At 59.3% G+C, this 11,151-nt stretch overlaps 2 protein-coding genes across 2 annotated transcripts; one reads left to right on the top strand and one right to left on the bottom strand.

The window, feature by feature from the left end:
- Nucleotides 1–260: 260 nt before the first annotated feature.
- VOLCADRAFT_119986 (ZIP family transporter) lies at nt 261–3,503 on the top strand (the record flags this gene model as incomplete). Its single annotated transcript, XM_002958553.1, has 6 exons — nt 261–572; nt 612–1,015; nt 1,370–1,566; nt 1,972–2,117; nt 2,681–2,873; nt 3,094–3,503. 6 exons carry the CDS (start codon nt 261–263, stop codon nt 3,501–3,503), a joined length of 1,662 nt encoding a protein of 553 aa, XP_002958599.1.
- A 198-nt stretch (nt 3,504–3,701) lies between these two features.
- On the bottom strand, nt 3,702–10,309 carry VOLCADRAFT_108193 (uncharacterized protein; the record flags this gene model as incomplete). Its single annotated transcript, XM_002958534.1, has 7 exons — nt 3,702–5,608; nt 5,924–6,358; nt 6,842–7,030; nt 7,974–8,204; nt 8,930–9,157; nt 9,797–9,879; nt 10,138–10,309. The coding sequence occupies 7 exons, from the start codon at nt 10,307–10,309 to the stop codon at nt 4,877–4,879; spliced, it is 2,070 nt and encodes a 689-aa protein (XP_002958580.1). The 3' UTR covers nt 3,702–4,876.
- Nucleotides 10,310–11,151: the final 842 nt, after the last annotated feature.

Genomic DNA, 11,151 nt, shown 5'->3' with positions numbered 1-11,151 from the left:
AACTGTATCCAAGGGATGACTTTCAGGTTTGCTGATCGGGTCTCTTTATCACCTTGTGTCAGGGGACCACAACCAACTCGGGGGTTGCCGGCGGCCTGCGCGAAGCCGCCGCAAAGCGCGGCGCGGACCTCGCACGCGCCCCGGATGGGAGTATTGCTACCGATGCCCCCCTGCCAACACTCCACGCCCACACGGGCGTCCGCAGTGCCGCTGACCTGAGCCGCGGTTCCCCCCGCACCACTACGAGTGCTTCGGACACCATGACTTTGGAAACCGGCTCCGTCATTGGCACTGCTGCCACCCCCTCCGTCTCCCTATGGCTGCTGCTCGCCATGACCATGGTTATGTCCCTGCTATCCGGCGTCGGTGCGTTGCCTTACCTCTTTACGGGCAAGCTGGAGCCATATTGGTCGGGCATCGCCAATGCAGTTGGTTGTGGCGTCATGCTGGCTGCCAGCTTCGACCTGCTTGAGGAGTCCAAGGCCTACAGCGCGCCGCTGGTGCTGGGCGGCATCCTTCTGGGGGTTCTAGCTATGGCCTATAGCCAGTCCTGGCTTTCGCGCTTTGAAAACGTGACATTTTCAGACCTGCAGGGCGCCGACGCGCGCAAGGCCATTCTGATCATCGGCGTCATGGCCGCACATGCATTTGGCGAGGGCTCCGGAGTGGGCGTGTCATTCAGCGGTCCCCGCGGCTGGGCGCAGGGCCTGCTGGTGACAATTGCCATCGGACTGCACAACATTCCCGAGGGTATGGCGGTAGCGACAATTATGGTCGACCGCGGAGCACCTCCTCGCACGGCACTGTTCTGGACGCTGCTGTCGGCGCTGCCGCAAGGCATTGTTGCCGTGCCCGCATACATGTTTGTGGAGACGTTTTCGGGGCTGCTCCCCATAGCGCTGGGCTTTGCCGCGGGCTGTATGATTTGGATCGTGTTTGCAGAACTCATTCCCGACGCGTTGGAGACAGCGGAGCATGGACATGTAGCCACCGCTGCCACGCTATCGGCCGCTGCGTGAGTGCCGTTGGGAAGGGGGCCCGGGGAAAGGAAGTGAGGAGGACACTGGAAATTACACCGCGAACAGAAACGAGAGTTACGAGGCTTAGGCCTTAAGGAGACACACACACCGGGCTAAAACGTCGTGGGGGAAGAAAGTGGAGTTGGATGTAGGGAGATGTTTGATGCAAAGCAGGGTGGAGAGGAGCCCCCTGGTAACGTCTTTGAGGGCAGTTGTGGGTTGTGAAGGGGCAGGTTTGCATCGCTGTTGGTAACCTAGCCAATGAGAAGGCTCTCATCCCGTTCAGCCACCGCTCACCAGACTTCGCATTTTGCCCACAACCCACCCGCTTTTCAAACCCACCCGCACAGGCTGCAATGCATCAGCATGGTGATCGCCAAGTTGGAACGCCCGGATGGCTCATTAGCTTCACCCATCGCTGCGGACGTGTCCGTCCTGCTGCCCGACTTGCTGCTGCTACTCCCAGGCTTCCTGACACCCTGCGTTGCTGCCGGTTTGGCGGGCAGCCTGTTGCCCTCCCTGCCCCTCACCATGGGGCTGTCTGTGGGTGCAGCCACATGGACCGGACTGGCGGGCCTCACCACCGCGTTGCTCAGCCACCACCACCGGCAAGAGCAGTACCCTAGCAGCGGCCAGCCGCACTACTTGGGCAAGCAAGCAGCGATTTTATGGGCGGCGATGGGTGCGGCGACTTGCGCGGCGCTGTGGAGGGCCTTGGGGACGCTGTCACTGGCCTTCACGCACCAGGGCGTTGGTTCGTCCAAAGATGCTGAAGATGGGATTAGGACAGCGGAGGCAGGGGCGGGGCCAGAAGAGAAGCAGCTGCAGTCTGTGTCGGGAGGGGCGGTCGCTGTGGCCGTTGGAGGAGGGGCGGCTGGCATTAGTGGTAGCCCCTACTACGGGGCTGCATCCGGGGCTTCGTTTCTCAACGGTCCCCACGGGGCCGGTGCAGGCGGTGGTATATCTGCGGCGCAGGCGAGCCTTGCAGCCAGCCGAAGCTTGGGCGGCATGGGGACGGGGCTAGACAGGCGCAACGGCTACGGTGCAAGTGTGGGTTTTGCAGGAGCGTCACATTTGGAGGATGGCGGGGTTGGCGCGGTGGGCTGGCCTGCATCGCATAGTGGACAATTGCACTGCCAGAGCAACTGCAGCTGCAAGGACTGTGACGCCAAGGTATGGTACCCCGAATGTATTGTGTCAGGATGGGACGCAGGGAAGGTTAGTGGTAGTGTGTTTGGCGACGGTAAGTAGTTTTTGATGGATGGAATGCGTAACCCTGAAGGCCATGTGTGTGCTGTGGGGATAGTGAGAGTAGCAAAACTGTGTCGCGCCGAACCTGCTAGCTGACCTGTTGGATATGCGTAATTACTGGCAATTGGACGGAAGCCGCTTTCCGTAGTACATAGTTCCATTCCCTCTTTGCAATCTCGAGACACCCGTGCCGGCAAGAGGTGCAACAAGTTGTCCCGCAGTAGTGTTTCTCTCACTCCCACGTTTGAAACACCGATGTGCCGTCCCTAGCCTCAACAGGGACAAATATGTGCTCTACTCCCTGTGCTACCTGCATCTCACAAGACCAGTAATCCTCCTCTTCACACCGCTGCACCTATGTTTTGACCCGACCTGCGGTGTCCTGCTGTGTCTTACCCCCGCCTCCCCAGGTGACAATCACGTGGAACGGCCCCCTGGACTTGCAGCCCGCTACGGACCGGCCACGGGAGTGCGTACGGGCGGCGCTAGTAGTTGGGGTCATGCTGCTGGCGGGGACGTTGCCGCTGGCGTATGAGGTGGCAGCCGTGCTGTTGCACCACCTGGGGGATGCGTCCACACTTCTGCCGCCGCTGATGCTGAGAGGTGGGTTGAGTGGATGGACTGGCACACTTTGCTGTGTTTGGGGACTCCGGTACCTCAGCATGTTTACTTTCCGGTTGGGCCTTGTCAACAGCACACGGTGTCTGTCTCCTACCCTTCGGGACCGGAACTCCCGCCGTCTCCCTCTGTTCCCATGTATTTGGGGTGTTATCCTAACCTGTAATTAGCGAGGCCGTCTCCCTGGTACGTTCTCGCCCTGCAGGCATAGCACCCGGGGTGACCTGCGTGGGCATCGTGCGGACTGTAGCTGGCGCACCCGGCTGGCGCCGCCCTGCCGCTGCTGCTGGGCTGCTGGCCACCTGCCTCGGCACAGCCGTATCCCTGGTACTGCTGTCGTTGCCATACGGGCGGGTGGCAGCAGAGGAGATCGCACTGGACCCTGCCGGCCTGGCGGGCCGCTTGCAGGCCTTTGCATCCGGGGGCCTGTTGCTGGCGGCTGTTGGCCAGCTGTGGCCTGCCGCCGCGCATTTCAAGCCCCGCAAGGTGCAGCTGGGGGTGAGCCTAGGTCTGGGCCTGGGGGCCTTCATGGCGCTGCTGCATGCCGGTCTGTGCGCGGGGACACCATACTGCCTCGCGCTCGGAACGGTGCCAACGACGTCGGATCCACGCTGATGAAATGGGGTCGTGGACAGCTTTCCAATTGTAGGGCCCAGACGCGGTCAATGTGCTTATTTACTAGGATATATGGCTTGGTGCGAGGTCTTCAAGGAACTGTGTATGTCGTGTAGCTTGAGGGCCCTTGTAGTAGTGGCTTGGTAACTGACGCAGGTGTCACCGCTGACCAATTTAGTCGTCAACAGTACTTTTGAGCACCGTAACGCGACATTCTTAGTTGCGTTCCGCGTAGCCTGATGATACGGATGACCGTATGTGGGTTGCAGGAAGGACGGTAACGGACCGGTAGGTAGTAATTGCGCCAGGGTAGCGGGTGCCTGGTTACGGCCTCACAGCAGCTGGCATATCATGCTAAGGGGGAATCCAAATGGGCGCTCGAGTAGGATGCTCGGTTTCGGCGTGGCTGTCTTTCCTTGTTCTTGACTGGCTGTGGCCTGGCCAGCCAGCGCCTTCGTGGGGTGACTGAGGGAATACACTGCGCAACTTGAGCCTGTGGAGGCATATGTGGGTCATAGCCGTAGCGGCTCGGGGGAGCACATGGCTTGAGTACTGTACTGGGCTGCGAGTTTGTTGTACTTTATCCTCGCCGGGGAGGCGGTGCTGGCTTTTGTCGGTATGTGGACATGCGGAGCTGTGAATGTGATTGCGGTGCTTGAGCGTGCGCATAGCATTTCCTGACTGCTCATCTGCCTGACCACTTAAAGCTATGTTGGGGTATGGCGGAGCCGGGCGATGGAGCTTTTCCTAGGGGTGGCTGAGCATTGTGGGAGTGCAACAGTCCATTGCTGGACGGAAAGCGAGACTGCGAGGCCCCGGGGCCGTGCGCGTCACTTGGCTGAAACAGCGGGACCTGAACCGGACGCTGTAGCCAGTGGATTGGCACTGCAAAATTGCGCTATTTGCGACAGCGAACCCTGTGAAGCAATAAAGTGACCAATGAAAACTAAATAACACGATAGTTCCGGCGTGGCATCAATGCATTGGGCTACCGCAACCCAATAATATGCTTGCTTGCAAGCTATGCCCTTGTAAGGGGTGCTCCTTACTTTTTAATGCCTTACTTCAACACCCAGCACATTAGGCAACCGAAGCCAACCGTTTCTGCATCCGCTTAAGCTTTGCTGTTTGCTCGGCCCGCTGGTCCGAGTTCCCACACATACACAGGCTCTGCAGTGCGCACTCGTTCAGTACGCGCAGCTGCCAAAGCTCAGTTCTGGAGCTCACACAATGCAAGAGCTCGGTCAGTATACGCAGCTGCCAAAAATTAATCCGCAAGACAGTAAATCAATCCTCAAACAATAACGGTGTGGCAAACGGACCAAACAGCATCCTTTAGTTCTTTTGCCGCATCAACGTTGTGCCAGGGGTAACTACTCATGCCGACGCCGTTTGGAATCAGGTTCCCCTACCTCCTCCTCTCCTACCCTTAGCCGGACTTCCGTCCCCGCGCCACCGTCTAACAGTCGGGGGCCTCCCGGTTTGCCCAGCTGCCCACCCGCGCCACCTGGCGGTGCCGCGACCTCCTCAGTCTCACCAGCAACTCCCTGCCACTGCGCTACATCCTGCCCCTGCCATTGCCCTGCTTTTCCTTCCGCGTGCGCGACTGCAAGTGCCTCATGCTCCTGCCGCTGCTGCTGTTCCGGCAACCTTCCTGCGTCCGCCGCGTTCTGCCGGAGCTCTCCTGCCTGTAGCTGCTGGGCCCCGGGCTGCGGAGATGAGACAGTGCCTGGACCAGCACCCGCCAACATGGACTGCAGCGAGAGTAGCAGTGGCTGCTGTGGAGACCCTGCGGGTGTGGCGGCCAGCTGGCGGGAGATAAAGGCTTGTAGCTGCTGCAGCTGCTGCCGAACGTGCGGCGGCTGCGGCTGGCCGCTGCGAACCGCTTTCTGCACCGCCGCCGCAATCTGCAGCAACTGCTGCGGCGCAAGGGCCATATGTTGCTGTAGCGGCGGCGGCCGACCCGGCTCCAACTGCTGCCCAGCAAGGTTAGACGCATGTGAGCCGGGCGCCAGCAACAGCTGGGAGGCGAGGCCAGGGCTGATGGCAAGGGGCGAGGGTGAGGACGCGGAGGCGGTGGAACCGATAGCTGAAGGTGCAGAGGACTGGAGGCCGGGATCACCCGACGGGACGGCAAGCGGTGGGGGACGGATGAGCTGTGGTGAACGGGTTGTTTCCATTTGATCCATTTGCGTCTCTTGTTGCGGGGCTAACCGATGTTGTGGCTGTTGTTGTTGTTGATGATCTGGGTCTTCTGTTTCTTGCTGATGTGCCTGATAGCTTTCATGCTGCTGTTGCTCCTGCTGCTGGTGGTGTTGGTGCTGCGCGTGTTGACGTTGTATATGTAGATGGTGTTCCTGGCCCTGATTCTGGTCCTGCCCCTGGTCACCATGCTGCAGCCTGGGGCTTCCTTGCTGCACCTGCGCCATCTGCGCCTTTGCCTCGCGCAGCATCTCCTGCAGCTGCGGGTTCGCTGCCATCTGTTTCTGGGCCGCGCTTAGCGCTGCCTGCACGGCACCCGGGGTCACCTGGCCCCCAGCACCGAGCTGGATGCGTGGGAGGCCCTGCTTGGCAGCCGCCTTGGCAATCGCCTGCGCCAACATGGATGCCAACTGCCGCTTGTCGGCATTGCCGCCGCCGGCGCCTGCCTCGCTATGCGCTTGCACCCCTGGCAAGGGACCCGGACTGGCCTGCCGTGGCTGACGCTGCTGCACCTGATGCGAGGTGCCGAATCCTCCAGATGCTTCCGAGCCGGTCTTAGCAACCGGTCCAAGGGCGTTGCAGCCCCAAGGCTCCAGTTTGACGGTGCTTGTGGTGTTCGCGGCAGCGGCGGCGGGTGGCGGGGGTGGAGTGCCCTCTGCATAAAGAGTTGGACTGCGGGGTTGTACAATATACGAGGTGGGGCCCGCCTGAACTGACCGTTCTTGTGCCCCCTGCCCCATGACCGTCATTGCCGCCCCCTGCTGCTGCTGCTGCTGCTGCTGCTGCTGCTGCAGAAATAGCTGCTGTTGCTGCTTGGCTTTGGCAGCCGCAGCTCGCGCTTGCAAGCTTCCAATCAGCTGCTGCAGCGCCGCATGTGGCCTTGGCCGTTCCATCTGCTGCTGTAGATGCTGCTGAGGCCCCTGCTGCTGCTGCTGTTGTTGTTGCAGCTGCTGCTGGGGTGCTGCGGGCCGTGGGATTTGCAGCCCATGCCGTGGCAAGGGCTGCAGAGCAGGCTGCGCCGCCGCCTGAGTGTCGATACTCATCCCCAACCCTGTCCCCACCATGCCGCCCCCCCGCTGGCGGCTCCGGCTCTGATGCACATTGCTCAGGATGCGCGCACTGTATGCGGCGCTCACCAGTTGGGCCGCCGGCCCTGGCTCGGCAAGCAGCAGGGGATGCCTTTGCAGCTGGCTGAGCTGGAGCGTGTCTAGGTGGGACAGCCGTACACCCGCCTGGAGCAAGTCATACAGGTGGCCGCGACGGGACTCCCACGAGTGCTGCACCCACTCAGAGATGGCCTGCCACACATCCAGCTCTTGGAACACCTAGGGGAGAACCAGGAAAAGGGATAGAAAGATGTAAGCAATGAATTAGCAGGCGTCCAGATCAGCCGGAGATTAGGAGGTCCTTAGGGGAAAGGCGCGGAAGGGGATGGAGGAGGACAGCATGCAAGCAGGTGGTGGACTGTGGGGAGGGAGTAGGGAGCTTCATGGATGGCGGGAAGGTTCGTGGACGGGGAAAAGGAAACGGAGTTGCAAATGACGTAATGCTTTGGAGTGTGACAGAGGGAGACGGTTAAGACGGCTGTCAGCCTCTCCTCGCCGCAGCCTGTCAGATTCGGGTCCGGCGGTATGGTTCACCGCGTGGCAGGAAAGCGCTGCGGCTCCAGCTCGTTCCCAAACGGCGCGGGGAACTCGGGTGAAACATGTCGATATACGTATTGGCAACCACCATGTCGATATACGTATTGGCAACCACACCACATAACATCCGCACTCCACAAACCCCATGAATACGTGGGATATGGCCATACAGAGAAAAGGCGCTGCCCCAAGACCCTGCTAGCAACCCAGACCAACGAACCAGAAGCCGAGCACACAACGCCATTGCACCTACAAGCAACTACGAAAGAAACTGCGAAAGCAGCGGCCCATTAACCAGGCCCCGGAACCGTGCCTAACCTTCTCAATACTTTCTATCGTCAGCTACAAAGTACTAGGAACCTTTTACATACATACCCCCGCTAGGTCCCTATGGCAGCGTCCTGGCTGTGGCCTGTCGTGGCGGGACCCCTGGTGACCTTACACTCCCTGCCGTCGTTTACTACACTCCTGGGTAAAACATTCGACCGCTCATGGTCTGGTTAAACATATGTAAAATGATGTTTTACTCGCAAGTCGCTATTGTAATCGCGAATCCCCATCCCTCCGTCCGCAGCCTCCAGCCGTACCCGTGCGCGTTACTGTTCCCAACAACTCCCGGGCCGACCTGCAGATTGGAGTTGGACGTGATGAGCAACAACGACGAGTCATCCAGCATGAGGAAATGGCGCTTGTCCGCCCGCACTGCTGCGGGGAAGCTGGCTATGCAGGCCAGCAGTGCCTCCTCCGCCAGCACACTGCAACCCAGGCGCCGACCCAGCAGCAGCACCGCGAAGCAGTTACGAGGGGACAGCGTGCGCCGCAGCAGGCAGGCTAGCGCGGTGCTCAGCGCGGAAACCTGTATGAGGCAGCGGGTTAAGGGAAGGACGAGCGAAGGTAGGAAAAAGGGGTTGCGCCACCACTGGCGTCGCAAACCAATGAGAAAGCAGAGATGCAGGCAAAGGGAGCTTCAGTAGTTGCGGCGGCCGCTGTGGCGGGCGATGAGCCCATCAAAGCCCAGTACGCATCCGAATGACCAAATCCCTCCAAAACATGCCCACTTCTCCTTCGGGAAACAGCACCAAAAATTACACAGTACACTGGTGGCCTTAGGGGCAGCGGACAGCATTCAATAATTGAAACGGCGAAGGTTGGCCAAGTTTGGAAAAGCGGGGGGGCCTTCACCAGACGCGAAGACCCCGTGTCCGTGCACCGGACCTCGGGCCGGCCGAACACCGACCGCGATCCGCACCAGCCATCAGCAAGGAATAGGAGTTGCGATACATGGCACACGGTATTTGGGTTCGAGTGTTCCATGCGGCTCTCGAAGGCTACTAATGCAGTTTTGCCTCAAAGATACGGTCACTAACTCCGTTCACGTGTCACTATCCTACGTTCCTACCGGCAATCCAAGGCCTTGACCATTTAACCTACGCCGCCTCCGAGCTGCAACGTTCCGGTTACCCACAGCAGCTTATGGACCGAAGCTAAGACATGCAATATTTAGGGTTTAGGCACCCTGGACCTCCTTTGGCGGACCCTCGTGGCCCTCTTGTCCCGCACGCGCCCCTGTCCCTGCCTCACCCGCTCCGGCCCTGCCCGCACGAGCAGCTCCACCGAGATGCCCTCCTCGCCGCTCCCTCCGTTGGCAGCGTCCGGCCAGGGCGCCAAGCCGATAGCACCGGGACCGCCTTCCACCGGTCGGGACAGGTCTATACCCTCCAGCGCCTGCTGTGCCAGCTGCTCCACGGCCGCTACGCCCTCCTGAGTGGGCTCACCGCCGTGTGGAAACGCGGTAGCTGCAGCCGCCTCCTGTGCGAAGGACCCGGAGTTTTGCAAGCGCTTAGTCCAGCAGCCACCGGAGCCCTGGTCGGTATGGATTAGCGTTTCAGCTGGTATGGATGGTCGCACTTGGCTGCCAAGTCCGTCCTTGGTGTGTCCACTCGCGCCATGTGCTGCAGTTGCGTCATCGGTCGCAGTCAGTGCATTTGGTGTGAAACCCAGGCAAGCAAAGCATTGTCAATGTGCATGGCCGTTCTATTGCGAAAACGCTTTTTTCAATTTTATTCTTTAGCAGCTTCCTCATGCCTTTGGTTAAAGGGGGGGCGATAGCGACAGGACTAGTCCGAACCCAGGTTCATATGATGCCGCCCGACCCAAATTTAGCTGGGGTACCAGTTTTTCCGTTATCCTGCATTCCCGCTCCTCACTTCATCCTTAAGAGCCCGTACGAATAGCCGCTGCCCTCACCTTCTCCACTCTCCGCAGTTATATATGTAAGCCAGACACCATTTCAATGCCCCAAACCTCACCGCTGGCGAGCGGCCTTTGCCTGGGCTCTGGGTCGTTTCTTTATACACATCGTCCCATAACTCGCCGTAACTGTCGTGTGACGACTAGGAAACGCGCCCTGCCCTCTGCCAGACGTTCCTCCTGCTGCTGCTCGCCTACCTGCAGCGCTGCCTGCAGTGCGCCCAACTCCAGTGGCGTCAGTGGCTCGGGCTCCGGAGGAAAGCCGCCAATTCGAGTAGCATCTGTGCCACACAGTGGTAATATAGTGAGGAGTGTTTACGGGGGAATGTGCATACTCGGTCGGCTAACTATGCACGTCTAAAAGGATATCCAAAGGGAGCTCGCTCACAGAGAGGAAGTGAAGGGAAAAACGTAATCCAGGGTCGTCCAGACCCATTTGCATGCCATGGAAGTTGGATATCTCACCAAGGGGATTGCCGTGAGGTAAACGCATTACCATGTCACGTGTGTAGGTGGGTACACGTACAGGATGGAAGCACCTGACAGCTGTGCACGGAGACTGCCGCAGTCCTGCAGCGGGTCACCCGATGGAGAATCCCGTACGATGGGGCCCTGTGGACCACTGTGGCCCCTGCTGGGGTTGCTAACCTCCTCAACAACTGTTACAACCGGTACAAGAGCCACATCTGACGCGGCATGGCGTGCTGGCATCGCGTGATATATCAGGCATCAGTGTCGCCACTGCAGGGGGTCAGCGGCACGGGTTGCGCTCGACGCATACGCAAAACCTGGGCCCAGACAATTATGAACTGTTTGCATGCACCCAATCATGCCGACATGCTCTCCTGCTGTTGCGCAGATAACCCGTCATTAGGTCCTGTGGTCTTTGCCTAAACCAACTTACATCTTGTGACGCGCCTTGCCGCCCTCTCCACAGCAGCCTGAAGCAACCGCCCCGACAGTCGGGCGCACGCCTTCGCCAGCTCGCGAACCCGGCATATTGACCAGGCTTCCTGACGGACAAGCTCATGGTCCAATCCGCTATCCTCCACATCGCAGTCTTCTCCTTCCCCGTCCATAACTGGTGATAGCTCATCATCGTCTTCGAAACTGCTTCCCGAGCCCCGATGCGTTCCAGTTTGCAGGTCCGATGGAGGCTCGCATGTAACTGGCTGCTGGTTACCTTGAAGCCTTTCTGCAGCAGCCGCCTGGCTGACATTTTGACCGTCGTCAGAGTTACTGCCATCGACAAGATTATCCATGTCCAGCAATAACCGAACAAAAAACGTGTCATGAAATGCCAAGCATTTCATAAGAGGGGTAACACTCCAGTTCACACAATTTGCACAAAGTGTCTAACTCTTGGAAGGAACATCTCAGCAATGTGTAGACATAGCAAAAAAATAATCAATAGTGCACGCAAGGCATCCATTACGACACAGAAGGAGGGTCGAGAATCTAGTGTACGGACTCGGGTGGACGGTCATGGTGGTCGATGTGCCTAGGCTTTGAAGCCGTTTGATGAACGATTTGTAACAAATCCTAAAGTCGTA

Source organism: Volvox carteri (genome assembly GCF_000143455.1).
Source record: "Volvox carteri f. nagariensis unplaced genomic scaffold VOLCAscaffold_98, whole genome shotgun sequence".
NCBI classification, from domain to species: domain Eukaryota; kingdom Viridiplantae; phylum Chlorophyta; class Chlorophyceae; order Chlamydomonadales; family Volvocaceae; genus Volvox; species Volvox carteri.
This window is presented reverse-complemented; position numbering and strand designations above follow the sequence as displayed.